This window comes from Labeo rohita, chromosome 7 (genome assembly GCF_022985175.1).
Source record: "Labeo rohita strain BAU-BD-2019 chromosome 7, IGBB_LRoh.1.0, whole genome shotgun sequence".
Taxonomy (NCBI): domain Eukaryota; kingdom Metazoa; phylum Chordata; class Actinopteri; order Cypriniformes; family Cyprinidae; genus Labeo; species Labeo rohita.
In genome coordinates this window covers 37,139,919-37,167,846 of record NC_066875.1, presented here as the reverse complement: position 1 = coordinate 37,167,846, position 27,928 = coordinate 37,139,919, and the positions used below count along the sequence as shown (strand labels likewise).

General features: G+C 36.0%; 1 protein-coding gene across 6 annotated transcripts; it reads left to right on the top strand.

Moving 5' to 3' along the window:
- The first annotated feature begins 1,792 nt into the window (after positions 1-1,792).
- ccnb3 (cyclin B3) lies at positions 1,793-26,218 on the top strand. Of its 6 annotated transcripts, none has more exons than XM_051113992.1 (16): positions 1,793-2,968; positions 3,450-3,648; positions 5,569-5,606; positions 5,727-5,807; positions 7,072-7,283; positions 15,391-15,496; positions 15,595-15,675; positions 16,268-16,368; positions 16,486-16,603; positions 16,928-17,026; positions 18,032-18,124; positions 18,239-18,376; positions 19,025-19,180; positions 22,039-22,188; positions 22,876-23,006; positions 25,790-26,218. In XM_051113992.1, exons 4-16 carry the CDS (start codon positions 5,799-5,801, stop codon positions 25,854-25,856), a joined length of 1,461 nt encoding a protein of 486 aa, XP_050969949.1. In that variant the 5' UTR covers positions 1,793-2,968; positions 3,450-3,648; positions 5,569-5,606; positions 5,727-5,798; the 3' UTR covers positions 25,857-26,218. The 6 variants fall into 6 exon arrangements, with proteins under 6 accessions (XP_050969949.1, XP_050969952.1, XP_050969951.1 ...); XM_051113995.1 differs by having other exon boundaries at positions 1,793-3,415; positions 3,510-3,648; XM_051113994.1 differs by having other exon boundaries at positions 1,793-3,663.
- The last annotated feature ends 1,710 nt before the right edge of the window (positions 26,219-27,928 follow it).

Sequence of the window (27,928 nt, the reverse complement as noted above, 5' to 3'; positions counted from 1 at the left end):
TCATGACTGGCTTGACAGGATTTTTTAAAAAAAATGCATAATGTATTTTAAGTAGTTATTATTAATTTATTAATTATTCATGAATCTGACCCCTGCTGCTTAAAAAAAAAAAACTTCATTCTTTGTTGTTTTTGTTGTTTTTTTTAATGCTTGTTTTGTCTTTTAAATTCATTTTAAAGGGTTAGTTCACCCAAAAATGAGAATTCTGGCATTAATTACTCACCCTCATGTCGATCCAAACCAGGGTTGCCAGGTTTTCACAACAAACCCACCCAATTACTCAAAACTAGGCCAAAAGTAGCCCAATTGTGTTTTGAGGGGGATCACATGGTAAAAAAACACGTTCTGGGGGTAAAATGCATGTTTTTTGACTGGGTTTCGCTGGTAAAATTAGCATTCCAAAGGCTAAATATTACATCATTGGGGTGCCGCAGACATGAAAAACAACCTGAGGCAATAGTGTTAAACTAGCCCAATTCTGCGAGAAAACCTGCGCGAAAGTCTTTTTATGATTTAATGGAAGAGAACTAAGGATAAGGATTTTTTAAAAATATTTCTTTACAGTTATTTCATGATAAAATATTTACAAGCTTTGCATATGAAAATGCATATTCATTATAAGATTGTATTAATTTACTTAACATTTCCTGGTCTATAAATCACACATTTAAAATTAGGCCACTGTAGCCTATACTCATATCCATACTCATACAGTGTGTCACGTTTTTATTTTTTTGTTGACTCATCATCAACTCACCTCAGAGTTCATCCAGGAAATTACTATAATAACCATTGCAACACTATTTTTATCATGACTGGCTTGACAGGATTGGTTTTAAAAAATGCATAATGTATTTTAAGTAGTTATTATTAATTTATTAATTATTCATGAATCTGACCCCTGCTGCTTCAAAAAAAAAAAAAAACATTCTTTGTTGTTTTTGTTGTTTTTTTTAAATGCTTGTTTTGTCTTTTAAGTTCATTTTAAAGGGTTAGTTCACCCAAAAATGAGAATTCGGGCATTAATTACTCACCCTCATGTCGATCCAAACCAGGGTTGCCAGGTTTTCACAACAAACCGGCCCAATTGCTACTCAAAACTAGGCCAAAAGTAGCCCAATTGTGTTTCGAGGGGGATCACATGGTAAAAAAACACGTTCTGGGGGGTAAAATACATGTTTTTTGACAGGGTTTTCCTAGTAAAATGAACATTCCAAAGGCTAAATATTACATTATTGGGTTCGCGTCAAACCGCAGACATGAAATACAACCCGTTGTAATAATGTTAAAATAGCCCAATTCTGCGGGAAAACCGTGGACTTGGCAACACTGTTCCAAACCCGTAAGAACTTTGTTCATCTTTGGAAAACAAATGAAAATATTTTTGTGTGACTCCATCCCACACTCACATACAGTCACTGCAGGAGGACTGGCTAGTGTGTGTGTGTGTAGATTGTTGTGTGTGTAGATGATTTTAAACTGTTATTGTGACACCATGAACTTAATAATACTGGTCACACTCCTCCAACCTTTGATATTACAGAAAAGCTCAGAATTCTAAAGGAACCCGTTTAAACCAGCGGTTCTCATCCTTTTTGACTCCAAGGACCCCAGTTGTCAATAATGATGGCCTACTTAAAGCCCCCCATGACTTTTCAAGTTTTTTTTTTTTGAAGCCTTTTTATGATTTAATGGAAGAGAACTAAGGATAATGATTTTAAAAATATATTTCTTTACAATTACTTCATGATAAAATATTTACAAGCTTTGCATATGAAAATGCATATTCATTATAAGATTGTATTAATTTACTTAACATTTCCTGGTCTATAAATCACACATTTAAAATTAGGTCAGTGTAGCCTATACCCATACCCATACTCACACTCAAACTGTATGTCACGTTTATTGTTGTTGTTATTGGTGTGTTTTTTTTTTTGACTCATCATCAACTCACCTCAAAGACTGTACAGGAAATTACTATAATAACCATTGTAACACTATTTTTTATCATGACTGGCTTAACAGGATTTTTCAAAAATGCATTATGTATTTTAAGTTATTATTATTAATAATTAATTAATTATTCATGAATTAGACCCCTGCTGCTTCAAAAAAATCTTTATTTTTTTTTTGTTGTTTTTTTAATACTTGTTTGTCTTTTAAATTCTTTTTAAAGTGTTAGTTCACCCATTAATTACTCATTAATTACTCACCCTCATGTCGTTCCAAACAGGGTTGCCAGGTTTTCACAACAAAACCCGCCCAACTGCTACTCAAACTAGGCCAAAAGTAGCCCAATCACATTTTAAGGGGATCCCCCGGAAAAAAATGCATTCCGGGGTGTAAAATACACATTTTTTGATGGGGTTTCCATGGTAAAAGTAGCATTCCAGGGGCTAAATATTACATTATTGGGGTCACTTCAACCCCAATACGCGGACATAAAAAACAACCCACGGCAACAGTGTTAAAGTCGCCCAAGGTCCAGAAAGGTACCAAAGCGCATACATTGTTTACGTGCAGATCAAAGCACATGCATGCACCGTGGTTGATTAAAGTTATTTTATTTTCTTTTTTGCACACAAAAAGTATTCTCATAGCTTCATGAAATTACGGTTGAACCAGTGAATGTCCCATGGACTATTTTGTTGATGTTCTTGGTACTTTTCTGGACCTTGAACGTGGTAGTTGCGTTGCTGTCTGTGGAGGGTCAGAAAGCTCTCGGATTTCATAAAAAATATCTAATTTGTGTTTCGAAGACGAATGCAGGTCTTACAGGTTTGGAGCGACATGAGGGTGAGTATTTCATTTTGGGTGAACTAGCCCTTTAAGTCCCCTTGGAAGTTTGGCGGGGCCCCCTGGTGGACCTGGCCCCGCTTCAAGTTTAAGAAGGTCTTGTCAGACCAGCTGAGAAGTGTCCAAATCCCCCATCTTAGACTGGTTTAAGATGTTATTGTGAAGCAGGGTAAGTAAAACCTTTATATTTACATAGAACTTTTCATTTTTATTTGTATAGTCCTTAAAATGAATGTTACACATACCTGGGCTTAAAACATGCAGAGGCATGTAGGTTATTAGATGTATTAACAAACCGAATTGCTGGTGGGTGATTTGTGTGACTCAGAAAGACAAGATAACAAAGGCAGGGGATCTGCTTTGATAACCTTTACTTACTTCACAGAGCCTTATTTGTGTAAATGTGAAATATATTAAGAAAAAGAAAAGAAAGATGACCTAGAATGATCTGTGTACATTTGACTAAAACAACTGAAGATGAAAGACTTTGAGTATGTCTAATAAATTACATTTATCACTTGCACTCTTCAGCCGTCTTGAACATTCCAGTCGTCTTGAGATAAACGTTCTATGGCAAAACTGAAAGGATACGAAACTTCACTTCTGTCAACACACTGTAAATATATCTGCTGCCTTTCTGTCTGTTTTAGCCATAAACAGCAGGAGAAGAGCATCGTGTGTGAGCCGGAGCGTATGTTTGTCTATGCTAGTGTCTAGTGGAGATGGAAGACAGATGTCTGATGTCAGATGTTCGGTTGGTCGAGGACCGTGGTCAGCCGGAGAAACCGACCAGACGCACCTCAACTGCGGATCATTCCTGCTCTCTGCTATGGAAGTGCATTGAAATGGGTGAGCAGATAATAGGTATGCAAGACATCTCATTGATCTCTCATGTCTGCTACTGATTGTTTGTCAAATGATTTCCAGCAATGGTGCTGTCAGCAGGGAAAAATGTTGGTGCTGGTTGCATAAACTGCTTGGAGTAGTTTTAAAATTTCTCCTCTTAAAAACTAAGACTGCTTGTTTTTTTGTAAAGTCAGTTACATGAAAAGTAAAACATGCAACTGGCCCCTGAGCTGTAGAGATAAATAAAAATCACAGTACATCAAAACAATAGTTTTGTATTGCAAGATTTCAGAAATGTTATTTTTAAGTATGTAAGCAAGACATTAGCTAATTATAAAGATAAAAAGAGATAAAAACTCACAATTCTGACTTTTCTCTCACAAGTGTGTTTATATCTCACGCTTTCTTTTTTTTCTGACTTTTTTCTCAGAATTGTGATATAAGCTTGTAATTGTGAGAAAAAAGTCAGAATTGTGTGATATAAACACGCAATTGCCAGAAATAAAGAATTGCAAGATAAAAACTCTGACTTCTTTTTCACAATTGTGAGTTTATATCTTGGAATTCTGACTTTTTTCCCCAGAATTGTGAGATATAAACTCGCAATTCCAGTTTTGAGGGAAAAAAAGACTGATGTTCTCAGAATTGCAAGTTTATATCTCAGAATTGCGATTCGCAGATGTGAGTTTGTAACACAATTCTGAGAAAAAAAGTCAGATTTGTGAGTTTATATCTCATAATTCTGACCTTATAATGCACAATTGCGTTTATATCTCGCAATTCTTTTTTCTTCCAGTTGCGAGTTTATATCTCATAATTCTGACTTTATGACGTTTATTTCTCAGAATTGCGATTCTGACTTGAGTTGAGAGTTTGTATCTCAGAATTCTGACTTTATAACTCACAATTGTGAGTTTGTATCACACAATTCTGACTTTTTTCTTCCGATTGTGAGTTTGTATCTCATAATTCTAACTTTATGACTTACAGTTGTGAGTTTATATCACGCAGTTCTGACTTTTTTCTCGCAGTTGCAAGTTTATATCTCGCAACTGTTTTTCTTGCAATTCAGACTTTTTCTCAGAATTATGAGATATAAACTCGTAATTGCGATTTATGAAGGCCAGTTTTAAGGGAAAAAGACTGGTATGTTCTTAGAATTGCAATTTTATATCTCAGAATTGCAATTCTGACTTTATAACCTGCAAAAGTTTATATCATGCAATTCTGAGAAAAAACGTCGGATTTGTGAGTTTATATTATAAATTTTACTTTAGAACTCACAATTGCGAGTTCATCACGCAATCTTGACTTAATTTCTCAGAATTGCGAGTTTATATGAGAAAAAAGTCAGAATTGCTAGTTTGTATCATGCAATTCTGAGAAAAAAAAGACGTAAACTCGCAATTGCAGGAAAAAAGTCAGAATTGTGAGATAAAAAGTCGCAATCACCTTTTTAATTTTTTATGTAGTGGTGGAGGCGGGCTTCCATTAAAAAAAATAGATTCAACAGCCAGAAAAAAATTGCTTTTTTACTACATTTGTCGGAATAAAATGTTATATAATATACAAATGATATACTGTATGAACAAACCCCTCTGTAATGGGGTAAATATATAGTATATACAGTATATACAGTAAAAAATAAAACTGAAAAGTTTAGTTTAAGTACCACTGTATTGGAAATGTCTGGCTTAGTGCATGAGGACTAAAAACTAATTGTAATTTAAATCTTCAGATGAAAATGGATAAAATGTAATCAAATATTTTAATTTGTATTTTAGATGTTTTCTTTCCACTAGTCACAAAAATTTTGTTCATTCAGTGAAAGTCAGTGGGATCTCAAAATGTCAAAAAAATATAGACAAAACCACTTTTGAGCCAATTTTCAAAAAATATGGTCTTTTTTTTTTCCTTTTGCAGAAAGAAAGCAGCTCCAACCAGTTTGAAACGACATGAGGGTGAGTAAATGAGTTTTTGGTTTTAAGTGAACTGCACCTTTAATATAGTGTGATCACATTACAAACTGCAGATCAAGGGTAAAATGTCATGTTTTACACACGACCTTATCTTCTTGATAGATTGGGCCTACAAAGAGCCCGATGTAAAAACTCCATCAACCTGAACACACATCCCTATTCTCCAGAGCAAGCATGTTAAATGTATGTACTCATTTTATATTAATTTATTAATCTTTCGTGCAGTTTCCCTTCTCCGCCGGCTCCTTTATGGCCCGTTTGATCATACGAATACAAAGGATTGCTCGCCATCCCTGTTGACTTAAGTCACGACGCTTCAGTGCTTCGCTAGGCTTGAGTGATAGGAATAGAAAATATATGAGTACATTAAGTCTATGAGGCCTGTTTAGTGTAAGGAATTCCTCTACATGTGTCTGGCTCTCATTGTAGAGAATAAATCGATGCGTCATAGCTTGGGGAAAAGGGTCGGGGGCGTTGGGATATTTTCCAGAACCCCCATGATCCATTTGACTCTATATGTGTCAGCTCTGTTGCAATCACGTCTTCCCTTCTCTCTCTTCCCCACTCCCTTTTCCTGCTATCTTTTTTCCTTATGCACGTTTTTTCGCCGTCTCTCTCATTTTTGGCAGCGATGGTTCCTCAGACATTGGAACAAACACTTCTCCAGATGCGTATATAACGGGGCTGGACTGAAAGCCATTGTGTCTTCACTGACACTGCAGCTGTGAAGTCAGTCCCCCTTGTGTATGAGAATATGCGTGTGTGTGCAGGAGAGAGAGAGTGAAAGACGAAGCGTGTCTGGGAGACTGATAGAGCGAGGCAGAGGGTCACAGAATGAGTATGTGTGATTTTGTGCATGTGTGTGTGTCCCTGATTTTCAAGCTGTGGTCGCCAAGAGTGGGAGTGAGTGGGATGCAGGTTTTCGCGAAAGCGCATTCCTGCCATGTTAGGTATCACTGCTTGGGGAGTATTAATGGGATGCAGTAAAATAGTCCTGCTTTTTACACACCCCGCAAAGCCCTGCGCAGCTCCATCATAAAACAGCTTCAACAATACAGCATTCACTGGTATATCACTTTATTATAGGTACTGACATATTTTTGAAAAATAACAACACGGGAACGTACAGAATACAGGATCTTTGGTCAAGAATGTGTCAGTGTGTTTAGGTGGTAGTAACTTCCAAAACTGATTTGTAGTCAGATTTCCGCTTACCTAATAATGGCTGCGGTTTGAGCGCCTGGACCGGGAAAGCAGATCTCATATACATATAAACAGAGAGCGTGTGTGCAGCTGTTTCGTTTTTAAGCGCTCATTTTCAATTGGTCAGAGTGAAATTGATTATAACTGTGTATACTTTATGACTTTGTCTCCTTTTATTAATATTTGGGATGTGAAAGTGTGTGTGGATGAAGATTAATGTATGCCATTTCCGCCTTTATTTCAGCGGGTGTTGCATGGATCATTGACCACTATCAGTTTAAACAGACATTGTCAATCAGGTGCTGCAGATGCTCCAGGAGTGAATCGGAGCTCTTATAGTTCCCTCTGCTGGTCTCTTGCTGCACATCACAGAAATCTTCAAGAGAAGCCATTAAAGCACCCACCGTCCAGCCATTCAGACGGGCACTCCGAGAGAGTCTGCAAAGCTATGGGAAGGTAATAAAAAATAATACAATTATTTTATAATGAAAATGAAAGAATTCAGTGTGAGGACTTTAAACTGATTGGCTCGTTCCAAGCAATTCAGCCAGTATGGGTAGAATAATGAATGCCATAAAATAATTATAGCGCTTCCTTATACTCTTGTAATAAACTTTAAGCTGTTGCATAAGATGGCAACCAGTATTGTTGTAAAATGTGGTGAGTTGTAAAACTGTCAGTTTAACAAGTTAAACATTATTAAAAAGGATTTACTGGACAAAATTCTTTTTAGAAAGAAAATTTAATTTGATTTGTGAATATGTTTCTGTTTACTTCTACTGGAACCTCAGTGCAAACATCTTTAAATGTTATGCCATTGTTACTGATATGTTTTATCGTATTTATGTAATCATTTTGTTTTATGATACAGGCCCAGTTTCACAGGGCTTAGGTTAAGCCAGGTTTAGGCCATAGTTCAAGTAGGACATTTAAAGGAGAAGTCCACTTCCAAAACAAAGATTCACATATAATGTACTCACCCCCTTGTCATCCAAGATGTTCATGTCTTTCTTTCTTCAGTCGTAAAGAAATTATGTTTTTTGAGGAAAACATTTCAGGATTTTTCTTCATAATGGACTGATATGGTGCCCTGAGTTTGAACTTCCAAATGCAGTTTAAGAAGGGTCTTATCTAGCAAAACAATTGGTTATTTTCATTACAAAAATACAATTTAAATACTTTTTAATCTCAAATGCTCGTCTTGCCTTTCTCTCCCTGAACTCTGTGTATTCTGGCTCAAGACAGTTAGGGTATGTCGAAAAACTCGTATTATCGTATTTTCTCCCTCAACTTCAAAAATCATTTAAAAATCATCCTACATCGCTGCAGAAGTACTGACACAGTCTTTGCAAAGTGAACATGCAAAGGAGATCAAACACCCTTAACAAAAATGGTAAAACAGCGATATAAGACGATTTTGAAGTTGAGGGAGAACATGAGATTTTTTCGACATTCCCTAACTGTCATGAACCGGAACAAAAACAGTCCAGGCAGAGTGAGACAAGATGAGCATCTGACATTAAAAAGTACATAAATTGTATTATTTTTATTAAAATAACCGATCGCTACGCTAGATAAGACCCTTCTTTCTCGGCTGGGATCGTTTACAACCGCATTTGGGATCGTTTGAATCCGTATTTAAACTACATTTTAGTAGTTCAAAATCGGGGCACCATATCAGTCTATTATATGGAGAAAAATGTTTTCCACAATTTCTTTATGACTGAAGAAAGAAAGACATATGAACATCTTGGATGACAAGGGGGTGAGTACATTATATGTGAATCTTTGTTTTGAAGTGGACTTCTCCTTTAAGTAGCTTTTATAAATATGCCTTAGATGAAAAAACTACTGGTGTGCACCTTGATACATAACTGAAATAAGATCAGTCAGTGCAAGTTTTTTTTTTTTTTTTTTTTTAGTTAAAACAGCCCAGACATGCATTTTAGTCTGGGAATAGGCTTAAATAAGATGGTAAAAAAATATTGACTGGATGTTGGTATAAAACAATACTGAACAAGAAAAAATGAATTTCTAATGTAAATTTAAACTGATGTCTATAAATTCAAAGATATTATTTCAGATGTAAGCAAAAGATGTAAGCAAAATCTTAATAATATAACTCTTCTTAGTAAATTATATACTACTATGTTTCAGTAGTGACAAATCTGGGGAGAGGACAAATATTCCAAAAGTTTCTGTAAAATACAAAACGAGAATTAATGGCACAATTACTAGAAATGTGTACCTTAGATACTATACAATTTGTATACATAAAAAATTTGTGGAAAAAGACCAGGGATTTTTTTTTTTTTAATTCTTTGAACCAATTCTGTAGAATGGCCCATGTTGGGTTATATGGTTTCTCCGTTTACTTTTACTTAAAGTTAAAATTTAATTGCTAGCCTATATTTTACGTACTTATTCCAAAAATAGTTTTTGGATAAAATGTTTGTTTTTCTTACTATTTATTTTTAATTAAAATTCAAAATTACTGATGGCTGGTATCAAATGAATATTGAACAAATAAAATTTGATTTCCAGTATGAAAGCTAGGCAACCTAACATACTTTATAAGTGCGTGCTATAGTTGTCTCATCCGAGTAGATTCTGACTGGCTGTCAGTGTTTTTATTAGAAAAATTCATTCTGAAAGTGATTCCGATATTATTATTCTGTGTCGTTATAGCTGTGGTGTGGATGTTCCTATTCTCATAGAATTAAATAATCATTAAAACTTTATAGTTATCACTGCCCTTGGTGTGAACACCCAATAGACATTAAAGCAAGCAGTGTTACAACCAGCCACAGTGTCCTCTATTAGGCTATATAAAAATCTGTGTAAAACTGTGTAATAGTCTGTGAAAACTGTAGAATTCTGTACCTTTTGCTGAAGGCTTTTGTCTGGAAGATCAAACTGAAGTGCTTTAGTTCCTTTCTGGGAGGCTGCGGCCCAGAGCAGAGTACATTGCAGTTCCTGGACCGGACTTTCCCCAGCACGCATCTTGATTACCCATGTTTTAATGTCTTTCTCTGGGCCAACTTCTGCTCCCTGAGATTGCTTATAGTTAAACAGTAAGCTGGAAGCGTTACACACAGAATTCTGAAGTATGTCTTCTGCAAAGTTGCTGGCATATGCATGTACAGATGATTTCACTTTTATGCCGTCATCTGTAATTGGGATCAGTTCTGATTTATCGCTGCAACATCTGAAGGTTTTGGCTTTGTGGGAGTTGATTGAGTCGTTACACAGTGTGCTTGAATATCTCCCTTCTTCCCATGGCTGTGGTTCTACAACTTGGCCTGAAAGATGTGGCTGGGTTCCATGTTTAAACACACCCTGTCCTAGCTTTGCAAAAGCATGAACCAAAGCATTAATGATTAGCTCACTAGCTAAAACTTTCACCCCGTCCATTGCAGAGATCATAGACCTCGTGTCTGGAGCCGTGTCTACCTTATATGTTGTTTCTTCCTCCAAAACATTTCTTTCTCCCCTCGCCATTACCTCTGCTAGAGATGCTGTGAGAATTTCACTCGCTAGTTCGTCAGCAACAACCCACATGCTTTGCACACAACCCTCATCCTTTACTTTTATCTCATTTGTGGTGATAAATTGAAGAATATCTGCAGAAATTTGAGCTGCATAGTCATTGAGCCTGGGAATGTCATTTTGAAGTCGTCCTTCATCAACTTCTCCACCCTCGTCTTCTTCTAGGCCTTCGTTTCGACAGCACTCCCGTGAAAGTGAGCGCATCAGCTTTACCATGAAGTCTGAAGACGTGTCTGTCATTTGGTTCTCCATTAATGTTTGCATGTGGTCTTTGGGGGTCGGAGGAGGGGGTGAAGGAAGAAACTCTTTAGCCAGTCCTCCCTTTAGCTTCCTTGTGAAACTGGCCCGACTCCTTATCATCTCTGGAAGTAAAGGGGTGCTTGGAGGAGCATCAGGGTACTCAATAGAGCCCAAACTAGCCATGCTCTTCAAGGAAGTAGCATATACTGTGGCATATGTGTCATCATATACCTCCATCTTGTTGTCTGGTTCCATTTCAGATGCGTTTTTATCACAGTTGTACCCTGAAGAGCACAGGACTGATGCATTTCCATAAGTCCCCTCCATAACCACTTTGTCATCCGTACCTTTGGATGATGGATCATCAGAGTAATGATGCCTCTCCATCTCTTCCAGTGCTTTGCAACAGACTTGTAAAGTTAACTCTTCAGCTAGCATCTCAACATCGTCCCTTCTAACTTTGATGGATTCTTTTGGGTCTCTGATGGCTGAATCTATAATAGTTTTGGCTGTCATCTGTGCATAGTGTTGAATGGGCTCTAAATTCTGTTCTAATGTTACATCCAGCAAATGGCTGTATGTTTCCAAAGTGTGTTGGATCGATGATGGATTATAAGCAGGTTCTGGATATGAATCATTGTTGATTACTACTTGCACAGGATCCTGGGAAGGTCATAACAGAAAAAAAAGACTTGAATTTTAAGTAAGTAAGGTTAAGGTTAGTGTTTATTAAAGGGTTGATTAATACAGTGAACGATTTATATACTTTAACCCATTCTGTAGAATGGCCTTCAAAGTCAAGAGTTGGAAACATCTTTGAAAAATGTGTTTCTTTCCAAAAATTTTGTATGTATGCAAATTGTATAATATCCAAGCTACAAATTTCTAGTAATTGTGCAGTTAATTCTCATATTGTATTTTCAGAAGGTTTTGGAATATTTTTCCTTTTTCCAAATTTGTCACTACCGAAACACAGTAATATATAATTTAATAAGAAGGGTTACATTGACCTATTAAGATTTTACTTACATCTTTCTTGTAAATCTATATTTTTTCTATTTTATTCAAAGATTTCAGAGGTAAATCAATAACAATTACAAATTTAGAAATATTCAAGTGTGATTAATGAGATTTGTTGTTTTTTAATGTAGTTTTTCTTTGTAAAAGGCAAAAAGTTGATCATACTGATTCCAAACTTAAGGATTGTAAACATAAGTTTGAATTTACATTGAACCAAGCATTGTCATAACATTTTAGTTGATAATTCAGTATACTTTATTTTTTGAAACCTTTTTAAAAAAGGTTTTGGTAGTGACATTCTTTAAAGTCACACACAGATTTTTCATACTTTTGAACATATTTACCTCAAAATATACACTGTTTCGGTAGTGACATGAAAATGCGGAACACATTTTTTTACACATGAAGTTTCAAAATTTACAAAGAAAAAATGAAATAAATATTTTTTTGAACTTAAAAAAAAAAAATCTAAAAGATATTTTTCAAAACAACAGTGGAATAAAATGCAAAAAAGATTTCAATATCATTTTCATAAGTTGAAATTTAGGTGTTAGGGTTTAGGACAGCCACCTCCCAATTGCAAATACCCACTAAATGATGATTTTATATATATTAAGATTACTGATATTTTAAGTATTATTGTGGGTTTCAGTTGATAATAAAAGGATCTGAGTAAACAACACTTTTTAAATGTGTTTTTTGTTTGTGGGACAGCAGTTTGCACCAGTTCTATAGAATGGCCCATATACGTTTAATATACTATGTTAAAATTTCTGTACTTACATCAAAGTGAGCAGATTCTGAAGCAGTGACCAGATCACACAGTTTAAATGAGCTGCACAGCCAATCCTCGTTAATCATCTGAAAAAGAGATTGAATAAAATACAATTTGTGGTTGGGCAATATATTGGTACAATATTAGTTATCAGTGTTTTTCTAATTGATCTGTATCAGATGGCATATATATGCAACATGTAAGTATTTTGGCAAATAATTACTGGCTTATCAGTTACCACTATCAGTTAGAATTTTAATATCTGTGCGTCTATAATAATAACATTTTATTTAGTTTTAAAGATGAAGTACTTTGTATCTCAGGACGACAGGCTCATAGAAGTTCATTGATATTCTATTGCAGGGTTGCCTAATAATGCTCCTGGAGACATAACAACCTGTATAATTTTGTTCCAACTCTTTTCTGACACATCTGCCAAGTGAAATTGAAGGCTGTTTCTTTTTGGAGGTAGATCTTCAAGAGCATGATTGAGCAATCCACTTGGGTACATGATATTATTCAATTATCGCTAGGGACAAAAGAAGCCCTATTCTCTAAAAAACAGTGTATGATGGTTGACTAGTATCTGGTGCACTGCATAATCAGCTTATTTTATCCATGGATAGTTTCAGTGTTTTAACTTCTAAAGGGCTGGTTTCACACACACGGCTTAGACTAAACCAGGATTGGGCCATAGTTCAATTAGGACATTAATTTTTATAAACATGCCTTAGAAAAAAAACATTACTGGTGTGCATCTTGAGATAAAAAAACAAGGGCACTGACATATTTTTAAGATCAATCAGTGCAAGTTTCTTTCAGTTGAAACAAGACTTACATTTTAGTCTGAACTAGGCTTAAGCCTTGTCTGTGAAACCAGGGGAAAGTGTTTCACTAGTACATCCTGAGAGCAGAAAAATTGATAATAGTGATATTAGAGTTCAGGAATGAAAATAAGCAAAGAAACGTATGTTTAAAATCAAAACACCGATATGTGAACGAATAAATTCATCCAAGAACAACGAAAGAAAAGCGAGTCTCAAATGAGTAGGAAAAGAACTGAAAACCACAAGTGAAACTGCGCTTACAGGAACTAAGTCATGTGACTGACAGTAAAATATGAAAGCATGTTTCAGTTTACATTTTTCAGCACTTTCATTTAATAATTCAGGTTGATATGAAAGATCATGGTTCTAGATCATAAGTCAACCTTTACCTAATGCAATGTTGTGTTGGGTAAAGTTTGCTGAGTGTGAAGAGAGACAGAAAAGAGACTTGTGAAAAAGAGGATGTCTGTTTAAGCTCTGATAAACATCAGCTCAGTCTTAACACTTGTAAAGCACTTTGAGTCAGCAGCAGTACCCACATATTTATTTCATTTGGCAATGGATGCTACAACACATGCATAACCTGTTAGCTGCAGTCGGTTCAAGTTAAATTTTGAGGACATTTAAAAGGAATTTGAAATACAAGGGCAGTGTTGTAGAGGACATCACCTTGAATAGTCTTTGGTTTTCAAATGTATTATTTATGTATCATAATTCTTTGACATTTTCGAAGGAAACATAAAACTCTCAAAGGAGATTTTCTAATAAACCACAGATGATGGATATTTTCTAAGGACTAATAAAATGTGATCAAACTGGTACAAGGAAAACCAGTGCTCTTTGACATCACATGTCCCATTAAACCAAAGTTGTGAAAGGTGGGATACGTCATATTTCCTGGTTTTGCTGGAAAGCATGTGTGAAACGTGTGTGATTATAGAACAACGCTGCAAAGAGACTGCACCTTAAAATTGCTGCTCAGAGTATGAAAGACATCTTACCAATAATCATATGTAACCTAATGTATAACATAGCTTTAAAATGGCTGATATTATGATTTTCATCTCAATATTTTGCAGTAGACACAATTGAATCCATCTTGCACATAGTACAAAAAAATTTTATTACTGAGAAATGAGGGCAAAGCAGGCCGACTAGCATTTAACATATTAAAGAGATATTAAAACAAAAATGGAAAATATAATTTCAGCCAAAAAAATAATGAAAACAAAATAAATTCTGGAATAAATAAAGAAACAAATAAGTGATAATCATTAACTAAATAAATTCACCTCTTCATACACATCTTAAATATCATTTTTTCGTACCTTGTTGAGGATTATCAGTCAAACAAGTTCGTCTTGATAGACCTGAGTATTTGAATGATGGGGCCACATAGGCAGTTTGCAGACTATGCTGATTTCCTGTGTGAAAGATATGGACTGCGTGAGTGTACGTGTGGGTGGCTGGGAGGTGTGGCTTCGTTGTAACGACAATAACATAAATAATGTTCACAATAAGCGAAGCTGTTACGTAACGTTATTAAAATTATTATAATTATGTTCTAATAAGCAGAACCTCAGCTGGTGTCATTACCAAGCACATTCTCTTCAACGTCCGCTTACTCAAAAGTCAAAGAAACTCGAGCTCTCTTCCTATTGGTTGCCGGGGTGTTTTTGAAAATTCTATTGTCCCGCCCCTTAACAACGGCATCCTGGCACGACCCTCATTGGCCTACAGCGAGGTGCAGTCGGCCAATCAGATCGCTGCGTGTAGTTTTGGACGCATGCAGACTGTAGTGTAGTGTGTCGGTTTTAATCTGGACAGTTTTCATTGTACTTTTCGTGGATGTTTTCACGTATTCTCTTTCAAAATATTTTCATGCATTGAGGTTGTTCAGCGTATTGTGAAAAGGTAAGGTTCTTTTACCGCAGTTATGATTTTGTTTCTTGCTAAACGAAACAGTCGCTTGTTGTTGTTTAACGACCGACTTAAAGCTTCCTGCGATCAAAACAATTCTTATACCAAGCTTTGTTTCAATGTTTAGTAACCTTGTGGAGCACAGCGAGTGTGTATGTTTGATAAAAGTGTGCACTGTGTATCACTAGTGCAGCTTTTCATTCATTCTTTGTATACTTCACATTTGAAATAGTATAACATTGAAGGATCAGAAAAAATACAAGATGCCGTTTTCAAGAGGAAAGAAGCCTACCACCAGTAAAATACCCAAGCTTCACCCCAAAGGACTGGAGAACCAGGTATATAATGAGATTAGATCGGATTGGAAAACGAATTAGAGCTTTGCTGATTTGATTGTTGTTGATCTGATCAGTTTTGTGTTGATGTGTTTATGCAGGATGGGCTTCAGACCAAGCGCTCATCATCTTCTCCCCAAGGGGCCCCTAAGAAAAGAACTGCTTTTGTGGACATTACCAATGTAAGGGTTGCATTTACATTTTTGTTTATACGTATTTTTGTACATATGGGTCACAGTTTCATTGCTTCATGTTGCCTGACTAGGCTGTCTCTCAGTGTTTTTTGGCCCCTCGGTTTGATTCTGATGATGTCAAACCAGTAAGTGTTAAGCGTCTAATCTTAACCCCACTAACACCAGGAGTTTGCTTGAATGATGCAAATTTTGCATGTCCCATCAGCTCATTGAAATCCCATTCATGCTTGAGCAGTAAATTACAGACTGTACACAAAAGCAGGAGATCTCACCTTTTATTAACTCAGATGGGCACTCCTTTAGTGGCTCTGGGTTTCCATGTGAGGTGCTCTCATATGCAAATTTTAATGATGGCTCTGTTCGCCGCTGCCTAACACCTTGTATTCATTCTCTCTGTCTCAGATCAAACCAACTTGATTGACTTGGTGTGACTCATGCTCATTTTAACAAATTAAAAACCCAAGTACAGTGTTGTGTTAGCAGTTTTTTAGGCTGAACTTTAATCTCAGCAGATTAAATAAAAAGAATAATTTGGTTCTTTAGTGAAAAATCCACTCTTAAAATGCGCTTTTGTTAAAAGGCACACAAGATTGAGCTAAGCAACCCCATCAAGAAGAAAGATCCTGTCAAGAAGCTGCAGAAGAAGATCTCAGTGCTTTCTAAGAATGAAATCAACTTAAAGTAAGTCATGTTTTATTGGCTCTTTATCTTTACCCTACCTTACAACTGAGGTGTTTTGAAAGAACTTTGAGATGGTTGGACCAGAATATGCAGATTGCTTATCTTTTCTTCCCTCAGATCTGTGGTCAATTCAGAGGAAAAGTTAGAGGAGCTGAAGAATGTGGAGTCAAATATTGAGAAACTGGAAGAACCTTCTTCCAAAGCTCCAATTCCTCCACACCTACTGCCTCCAGAGGTAAGATCAGGATGTTATTAAACCTTGACAGAATTGGTGTGAATGTGAATATTTATGAGAATGTAAATACCCAGTTGTTCCAAAGTGTTTTTGGAGTGTTTAAAAGTTTGGAGCTGTTTACTGTTGAAGAAGCCCCACAGACATGTTGCGTTAAATGTAAAAGTTAAAATTAAATTCAAATTAATGCTAATGTAATTAAGCATCACTCCTTAAATTCTTCCTGCTGGGCATATTCTTCAATATTTTGGGGGTTATTAGAACTTTATATTTCTTTTTTCTCGATAACAGATTTATAAACATAAAAACTTTGTATATGTCTTTCAGATCCCTCCAGAGTTTGACATTGATTCAGAGCACATCAGCGACTGTACGCATACAGTGGAGTACGCCAAAGATATTTTTGACTACCTCAAGAGCAGAGAGGTTGGTTTAGTAGTGAGTTTATTAAAGGAGAAGTTCCCTTCCAGAACTAAAATTTCCTGATAATTTACTCACTCCCATGTGATCCATGGTGTTCATGTTTTTTGGTCTTCATTCACAAAGAAATTAAGGTTTTTGAGGAAAGCATTCCAGGATTTTTCTCCATATAGTGGACTTTAATGGTGGTCAATGGGTTGAAGGTCAAAATTGCAGTTTCAGTGAATCTTTAAAGGGCTCTACACAATCCCAAGCCAAGGAATAAGGGTCTTATCAAGTAAAACGATTGGTGATTTTCTATAAATAAATAATTTATGTACTTTCTAATCACAAATGCTTGTCTTGGTGCCTGACCTCACTCGTTACATAATCATGTTGGAAAGGTAATGTGTGACGTAAGCGGAAGTACCGACCCAGTGTTTACAAAGCAAACGTGCAAAGTCAAACAGTCAAATGCCCTTGATGTAAAACAATGATGTTGGATGATTTTAAAGTTGGAGGCGAACATGGGATGGAGTTTTTTGCCGTGCCCTACCTTTTTGAACCGGTGTACACTGATGAAGAACTAACCGCGGGTGACCTTTCCAACGTGACTGGGTAATGCGTATGCGCATTGCTGAGCTAGTACAAGATGAGCATTTGTGGTTAAAAACTATATAGGATTTTTACATTTATTTTAGAAAATGACAGATCATTTCACTAGATAAGACTCTTATCCCTTGGCTGGGATCATGTAGAGCACTTTGAAGCTGCACTGAAACTGCAGTTTGGACCTTCAACCCATTGGCCACCGCTGAAGTCCACTATATAGAGAAAAATCCTGGAATGTTTTCCTCAAAAACTAACCTTTAATTAACTTTTGCAACTGAAGACAGAAAGACATGAACATCTTGGATCACATGGAGGTGAGTAAATCATCAGGAAATTTTTATTCCGGCAGTGAACTTCTCCTTGAATGATCTTGCAAGTTGAGGAACAAAGAACATCAAGCTAAAATTCTTTTATTTGCAGGAAAAGTTTGTCTTACATGACTACATGGAAGATCAGCCAAGTCTGAACAGCAATATGAGAGCCATTCTGGTGGACTGGCTGGTTGAAGTCCAGGTAAGTGTCAGTGTTTGTCATCGTTTCAAATGTGCTGTTGTTATAAGTCTTGTAAAACGCTGTTGGCTTTTGCTGGCTTAAGCACTGACTTTATTCTTGTTCATTATTCTGCAGGAGAATTTCGAGCTGAATCATGAGACTCTGTACCTGGCTGTGAAAATGACAGATCATTATCTGGCTGTGAGCCAGGCCAAACGGGAGTCTCTACAGCTCATTGGTTCCACTGCCATGCTCATTGCTTCTAAATTTGAGGTAAGACATGCTTTCTCATGATAGCTGAAAGCCATTCCTTTAGACTCGCACTTTTCTGGGCTTAGTCCTAATTACTCAAGGACTTAGTCATTCACTCATTATCTCGCACACACACACACACTCACACAACCTAATAAAAATGTAGTTACTGCTTAAAAATGTGCACTTAATGTCACTAAATCAATGTGCACTAAATCAAGGTTCTTTCAAATCCTATAAAAATGTAATATTTTACTGTCCAGAATAATTGATCAGCGCTTTTACTCTTTTGACATAGATATATAGGTATATGTAATAAAGTGCCATCTAATGCATATTATTCTGTATTATTATATTATTTTATTAGATATTATTATTTTTACTTTATGTATAAACCACTGTAAGTTGCTTATCAGTGTTGCATGTCCATTTATAATTTTTGTTTTGTTGTGCGTTTCTATACTATTTTGTGTAAAAATGCCTTTTTTCAGTTCGATCCAATAGGTCTAAAAAGTGATACTGAAAATCACAAGTTGACTTAGCATTGTGGGTTGCAGTAACCGCATACTATGCACATTATACATATATTGCATGCTTTTAAAAAAAAAATAGTGAGTACTATGTGATTTGTCAGTTGTTGCACATCATCTCTCTGGTGTATTCTCACAGGAGCGGGCTCCACCTTGCGTGGATGATTTCCTTTATATTTGTGATGATGCCTACAAGCGTTCTCAGCTCATCACCATGGAAATCAGCATCCTGCAGGCGCTGAACTTTGACATCAATATTCCTGTTCCATACCGCTTCCTCCGTCGCTATGCCAAGGTGAGAGACAACACACATATATACTCTCACTGAAGAGACAGGTGGAACTCCTTTGGAGTCAGCTGATGCACTCCAGGATTAACATCTGGTGTGTGTGTGTGTGTGTGTGTGTGTTTGTCAAAGTCAGAAAGAAAGACCATGCAGGGTAGCATGCACTGAATGTCTTTGTTTGTCAGGTGTGACCTGTTTGTTTCCTGTGTTTTCCCTGAGGAATCTGTGTGTGTGTGTATGACCAGCTGTCACAGGTTGTTGCTGCTCACTGCTGTCAGATCTATTCTCCTTTTCAGCAGCTGAATTAATTGAGCCTTAGTTAAAGCTCTGTGATTTAACAATGAGTTTTTGTGTGTTTTTTTTTATTTTTTTATTTTTATTTGTTGGCAGAATGGCTGGTTTTACTAATTGCTCTTTCTGCAAAGAAAATTAGCTCCTTAAGTGCACATTGACAAATAATACCATTATATTCAATTATAAGAACATTAATTAAGAGAAGAACACAATATAAAAATAATCCTTTTTAATTGGTGGTTTAGTTTTCTGAAGAAAGGCAATTACAGAACGCACAAAACAGATCATTTATACTTTTTCCTGCCAAAACATTTATCCAGAGACTTTCTACAAGTGTTTCGTCAAGCAATTAGGGCATAGTAGACAAACTCAGACTTTTCTTGACTGTTTTTGTTGATAAAGAGATAGTTTACTTATTTTTCCTACCTTCATATTATGCTAAACCTTAAAACCTTAGAACTTAACTTAAGCTACCATTCAAAATATTGGGGTAATTTTATTATTTAAGGTTATTTATTTTAAAAGTAAACATAAATTATGTCTCTTATACTAATATGTAGTAGAAAACCTATGAAAGATTTATTTTATTTTAAAATTGACATTGTTTTATATATAAAACAAGGTGAGCTACTGGCACTATCTGTTGCTATTTTTACTGCAACACAAATCAGAATAAGGAATTTGGAAAATAAAATACTGATACAGTGCCACATTGTGTGGCTTTTGGTTGTAATTTTCAGTCGAAGGGCAACGAGAGAAGGAATGTAAGTCTTCACTGCTTTCCTAGCAATCAGAAGAGGAGAAAAAAATGGGAAGATAAAACCTGTGGATTAATGGAACGTCCTAAATACCCACGTCTTTGTTCTCTCCACTTTAGCCCTCATGCCTTTGAGACTTTTAGTAGACACAGCTACTGAAAGAGTTTACAAACAATGTAAGCATGCTGGTCATTACGCCACAGCCACTGGAGGAGTGTTTAAGCGCAGATTTCATGCGATTATGCAGTGGCGTTTAGACTATTTGTGGGGAAAATCGATGGTACGGCATTTGGTTTAAGCCTACGTTTATATCCATCACTGACTATAAGCTTATTTCAGTAGCTGTGGTCATTGTATCAGTAACATAATTTTAATTTTCCAAGATGTGTATTCCAAGTTGTGTTGCGGTAAAAATAGCAACAGATAGTGCCAGTTCACAGAGTGCAACTGTTTTATGTAATCAAAAAATGCCCCCCCCAAATAGTTTAAAATTATTTATTAATTATTTATTATATTAAGCCATACAAGTCTTAATACCCAGGGTTTCCTTTAAAAAATACTTTTATTCACCAGGTATGCATTATATTGATCAAAAGTGACAGTTATAAGTTATCAAAAGACATTTGTCATGTTACAAAAGATTTCTATTTCAAATAACTTTCTATTCATTAAAAATTGTATTCAGAAAAAAAAAATCAGAAAAAAATATATCATGGTTTCCACAAAAACATTAAGTGCATAACACTTTTCAAGATGTTTATTTTTTTTCTTTGCTTTCTTTCTTTCTTTTTTTTTTTTTTTTTTTACAAATTATTTTATTTATGGTTTTAAACACCAAGAAAAAGGAAAATAAAAACAATCGACAGTAACAAAAAACAACAACAACAACAGCTGAACTGCCTCAGTAATATATACAGAGCAATTATTAAAAAATGAAGATAAATATGTAAATATTCAGAATTACTTTATAAACCAGATAATATTTAGAGTAGAGAAAAATAAATATACAGGAAAAAAGAAGTAGGGAAATAAGTTTTCTTAAACACCAAATCAGTATATTAGAATGATTTGTGAAGAATCATGTGACGCTGAAAACTAGAGTAATGATGCTGAAAATTCAGTTTTGCTTCACAGGAATAAATGTTTTAAAATAGAAAACAATAATTTAAAATTATAATAGTATTTCACAATTATACTGTTTTAATGCATTTTTTAAATCAAATTGATCTTCAAAATTTATAATGTTAGTGTATATTAAAAGAAATCTTGAAGAATCTCTGTGCATGTTTTTACCAAGAACAGTTCATAATGACCATGGCTGTTAAGCTCCAAAATAACAAAAACAGCATTGATATTTTCGATTTATTAATTCATTAACTATTTTATTTTATTATTATTATTTTTTTTTAGTATTTATTCAGCTTAATAGCAAAGTTCACTATGAATTGGTTTGTGTAAGAGCTGTCCTAAATGCATTCCTGCTATGGCTCACTGAAGCACTTCCTTCAATAACTGTGTGCTGAATTTGCCAAGAACGAAAACTGCAGAATCTTGGAAGGTTGGATGAGCATTGTGTAGTTTTTCTGCATGGCCTAAAGGTACTGGCACTGCTACTGGCACTCTGTGTGTGTGTGTGTGTGTGTGTGTGTGTGTGTGTGTGTGTGTGTGTGTGTGTGTGTGTGTGTGTGTGTGTGTGTTGTATGCGGAAAAAAACTTTACTTCTCCTCTCTGCAGTTAGTCAGTGTACAGATATTTATTGTGGCTTGTGTGTGTGTGTGTGTGTATAATGATTAACCATCTCTTGTCTTCCGGCAGTGTGTGAATGCAGGTATGGATACTCTGACTCTGGCGCGCTTTATCTGTGAGCTGAGTTTGCTGGAGATGGAGTTTGTGCCCGTGAGAGCGTCTTTACTCGCCTCTGCCTGTCTGCTCATCGCTCTGGTTACTAAGGATATGGGAGGATGGGTATGTGTTTACCTTCATGCTTTTAAAATGGATGCACAAGCACATGAAGCTCTTGAATTATACCATTTATTTTCACCAACTGCCCCCGTTCCTTGGTGATACACACACATAATCACTTGAGTTTGATTCAAAGTGAGTTTGACATCCCTGTGAGCTGTGATTTGTGTACTCTGCTCTTTTGATAGCACTAAATGAGCTAAAGCTGGTGACCGCTCTGTGATGGCCTGGTAACTGCTCATTATGGATGCTAATTTCTGTCCTTGCGCTCACACACACATTTACACTCTTAAGTAGTGGATTGGTTTGTCCTTTAGGTCTGTGACAAAGGTGTTTTGGTTAATGAGAGTGATGCTGGACTTTGTTTACCGATGTTTGAGTAATTGGTTTGTGTCCTCTGTGGCTGTACAGTGAAGTCAGAGATGGAGAAGTTAAATTACCTTAAAACAACACCGCACACGCAGTTACGCATTCATTTACATTCTCTTCGGATGCTGTTTCCGTCATATCATTAAGTTGACAGCTTGAGGGCATTTTCTTCTCGCACGATAAAATATTTGGCAGGCATCTTAAAGTCTCACATCCCTTATGTAACACTCATTATAGCTTCACAGATATCTGGCTTCACTTCACAATTACACTTCAGTGTTTGTGTGAATGTTTTGACTGATGTTCTACTTCTGTTTCCAGACACAGTGTTTGCAGTTCCACTCTGGATACAGTGTGGAGGATCTGGCACCTGTGGTCAGAAAACTTCACGATATGCTCATCAGCCCGCCGGACAGTAAACTCGCCGTTGTTAGGAGCAAGTATGCACACAAGTAAGTTTAAATTGTGTATTTTTGATAAGGCTGTCACGATTCCTTGATTCAAATTGAGTGTTCAATAGAGGGTATGCATTGATGTCACTTTCCTGCTGGAACACGCCTCCTCAGCCGGACTGAGTGGCAAAAGAGATGCTGCATGAATGGAATAGCTCTGAAAACGCAAGTAAAACAAAACGATAATCATTTTGCTGGACTTAATATAATGTTCCTTACAACATACCAAATATCCAGTGTAAGGGATGGCTTCAGTACGATACCAGAATTTAAAGGAGAACTCCACTTCCAGAACAACAACTTACAAATTTTTTACTCACCCCCTTGTAAGGAATTATGGTTTTTGAGGAAAGCATTTCAGGATTTTTCTCCATATACTGGACTTCATTGGTGTCCCGATTTTAAGCTTCCAAAATGCAGTTTAAATGCAGCTTCAAAGGGCTCTAAACGATCCCAGCCAAGGAAGAAGGGTCTAGCGAAACGATCTGTCATTTTTTTTTTTTTTTTTTTTGAAAAATAAAAATGTGTATACTTTAAGCACAAAAGCTTGTGTAGCACAGGCTCTGGGATGTGCGTCCATAATGCTACGAATTAGTAATGTGTCGTTGTGACTTGGGAAGAACGAGTCGTCTCGGGGAGTGATTCGTTTAGTCACACATGCGCAACATCCTATTAGGTTCTGTACTGGAATTAGTTCACCTGTTTCGAGTCTTCGGGTTTATCGAGTCATTCGTTCATCTTATGGGGCTGTTACGTGATGAACAAACGACTCAAACCCGAAAACTTGTCAGATAAGAGGTGAGGTGAGCTAATCATAGACTAAAGACCCAGGTAAACAATGAAATAATCTTTTCTTTTTTATATAGCATTATAGTTTTGTCTTGTTTGTAGTGTGATCAACTTTTGTGTAAGCAGTAGATGTGTTAGGGAAGTAACACGTAACATTTTAATTATATTTTGCTAAAATGAACGAAATGACTAAAAAAGATTCGTTCATTTTGCTGAACGAGACTCAAAGATCCGAGTCGGTAAAATGATCCAAACTTCCCATCAATACTACGAATCACATGTAAGTTCACTGTCTGTGTACTGAGTATGGCAAAAAACTCCCATCTTATTTTCTCCTACAACTTGAGAGGAGGACATCGTTGTACCTTACTTGCACTTTCTTAGTCTTTGCGCCTTCGCTTTGTAAACACTGGGTCTGTCTCTGAGTTCCGCCTACGTTCCGCATGACCTTTCGACGTGATTCAATAGTACGTAGCGTTGTGAACGCGCATCCCAGAGCCTGTGCTACATGAGCTTTTGTGCTTAAAAAGTATTAAAAAAAATATTTTCTGAAAAAAAAAAAAATGACTGATCGTTTCGCTAGATAAGACCCTTCTTCCTTGGCTGGGATTGTTAAGAGCCCTTTGAAGCTGCATTTAAACTGCATTTTGGAAGTTCAAAATCAGGGCACCAATGAAGTCCATCATATGGAGAAAAATCAAAAATTATAATTTCTTCACGATTAAAGACAGAAAGACATGAACATCTTGGATGACAAAAGGGTGAGTAAATTGTTTGTGAATTGTTGTTCTGGAAGTGGACTTCTTTTATACCTCGGTATCGATACTAAATTGATACCATAGGTGACAAATAACCAGTGTCAAAAGTTAAGTGAATTGAAAACAAATTTATAAAAAAATAATAATAAAAACAGATTCATACCTTAATGCCTTTGTTTCAAACTCACGAAAACCTACAGGCAAATGTTGTTTTATTGTAAAGTGTCAAAGTAATACTCAAAATCACATTATTATTTCTCTCTTTCTTAGATTGTTTTCAGATTTCAAACTCAGATAGCCAAAGAAAAAGCATTAAATACAAATCTCACTCTCTCGCTTTCATGGCTGCTTCATATTAGTGGTCGACAGTGCAGCAGAAACATTTCCTTTATATTTTTGATGCTAAAATTAATATAGCGAAACTCTTGCTTAATTCAAATTCAGTTGTATAAAAATGCAAGTACATATATTTCATGACCAAAACTTCACTGGTTCTAGCGTGTCACACACACAAGATTTCATGTGTTGCCTCCTGTGAACACTTTGAACTACAGGGTTCTTGCTGGGTGTGTTTATGATTTTTAATTTGTTTTCTGTCTCTAAAGTTTCATAGCACATTTTATATTATCTAAAATCATTTGCTTTTAAAGTTAACTGACAAGCCTTCAGAAGGCTATAATATATCATCCCCCCCCCCCCTCAGTTTGATTTGATTTTTTTTTTTTTTCCACCCCAATCACCCCAAAATGCTATACAGCAATGTTCAAAAACAGCTTATCTCAGCCATTCAAATATGCTTGCAGGTTTCTTGCTGGGTGTGTTTATGTCTAAACATTTCTGTTTTGTTTGCTGTTTTGAACGATTTTTGAATATATAAATCATGTGCTTTTAAAGTTTTTTGGCAGGCCTTGCAAAGAAAGCATTTGGGACAAATTATATTTCAGTTGAGAAGTTTAGATGGATGAAGTTTAGTCATAATTCATGTTTAGACATTTTTTATTTTATTTGCTTATCTGAGTCCCAGCATGACTGCTGTGTTGTTTTGAAGCTCTTCCCTATCCTGATTGGTATTTTGACATGTATTATTTAATGTTACGCCTGCCTACAGCAGATGTTGACTTCTTAAAAGCATTTGACTAATGAAGCAGTTTGTTCATATTTAAATACTCCAGATTGTGGCATTTGATTATGTCCGAGTTATTCATTTTTTATTCTTAATTTTTTTTTTTTTAACAGGGTTTTCTTTGAAGTCGCATTGATCCCCACAGTGAGTCTGGAAACGTTGGAGGGTTTTTTGAAATGACCTGAAAAATATATGTAATACTTCGAACATTGTAAATAATTATATTTAATGTTATATTTTAATTTTTTGAAATAAAGTGTTTATGTGTGTAAATTTACATGTATATGCATGTTTTCCATTGTATGTTTGACTATTCAGTTGTTTATACAAACCATGTTATTCTTGATCAGAACACATGCCAGTGACCCTATCAGTGTTTCAAAAACTGATAAAGTACAAACATATGGTTCAATATATTAGGTCATTAGATTTGTGGTGTTGTTAAATGTTGGTACTAAAAAGGCATTTTAATGCTTAATCTTGTACATATATCTGATTTTGTCTTTTTCGTACTGCTTTGTATAATTCGCCAAGTCTGTATGTTTTCTTAAGTGTTTTTTTTAAACACTGGTTGATTAAAAAAAAAAAAAAAAAAAAGTATTTTGCATATTTGCCTGCTTCTTGCATTTTCCTTATTTGAAGCTTAACCGTATAACCAGTAGGAGGCAGCGTGAACCCAGATCCTCCATCACCACATCCATAATGTGTGTCTGCATTCAACCGCATGCACTGCATGTCTTTTCAACCACACTCAATCATTGCACCTATAGAAAATAAATAAATAACCTCCATCACACTCAGCCCCAGTGATTACTGAATGTAGGAAAGCACTCCTGTTTATCAGAAGAGATTGTCTGGCGGTTCTGATGTCCAAACAGTCTGTGACGTCTATTGGTCGTTTTTGGAATGCAGCTTGAGTCACAGCTGTGAGCCGGTCCAATCCATCACAGCCAACAGCAAACAACAAACCCCTCGGAGCTATTTCTGCCGTTTGCTCTTTTTGCTGTGTTCTCTTAGTTTCTCCTGTGTGGTTTAGATGTGGATTGAAAGGCGAAAAGACTGCTTTTGATTAGCATAAGTCTTCTGCTCATTGGGATGGCAGGATGCTGATTGCCTGTCCTCCGGGCTTTAAAGGCCGTTGTTTCTAATCCTTGTTATTACATTCAACTCATTGATGTTTGTGCGGTCCGTCCCAGACGGCGTGTTTGCCGGACAGCACCCTTTGATCACTGACCGATTGGATCCTGGGCTTTGTTTTCTGAGTCCTTCACATGTGTGCTGTGAATCCCTAAGTTTGACTGCAGAATTGACATGCAAATCTTGATTTCTCATTAGTAGTGGCACGGAATTTGTTTACCGCTAAAGGATGCCATTTATAATCAGGATGCTTAAACATTTGTAGATAAATGTCTGTGGTGACTCCATTAATTGGGATAAGGAGGCCAACACATCCGATATCTGGCAGAGTAAAAATGGAAGAGCCATCTGTTGAATAATACATCATTTTTATGCCACATTCTGTCAGCGTAATGCCAGTTCATAAATGCCCTAAACCACAATTCAGTTAAATCAAGAGACAAAGATGTGGAAGCTTGTTTCTACCGCCGAATGAAAAAATAAAAATAAACAGGCTAATTGTGACTTTCAGAATTTGGTGCTTCTAAACAGAAAATTTAGAATTGTGAGATGTAAACTCGCCATAGACCTGGCTTACTCAGAAATAGATTGAATTTAACATGGATGAAAACATGTTGTGAGGGATATACCTACAGTCTTTACAATGGCATGCACTGTATAAAGGTTCTAGATCATATCAAAACTTTCCAAAATGTTTTATGGTGTTTTACTATTTACTGAAGTCTTTTGGAAAGCTGTTTCATCAGCTGACCAATCGGTACTCTGTTAAACAACAGTGCAGTCTATTGATCACGTTGTACTTCTGTCCCTCAGTCTCATTTTCATTCCTGTCAAAAATGAAATATGTTGCTACCCTGACTAAGATCTATTCTGAGGAAAAAAAGTCAAAACTGTGCGATACACACTCACAATAACAATTCCGTGGCAGAAACAAAAAAACAGAATTGTGAGGAATTTATAGAAAAGTCAGAACTACACGATGTAAACTTAGAATTCTGAGCATAAAAAGGAAATGTTTATATCTTACTTTTTTCTTATAATTGTGAGTTTATATCATACAATTCTGAGTTTATATCTTGCAACTGACCGCTCGCAAACAGCTTGATTGACAGGCG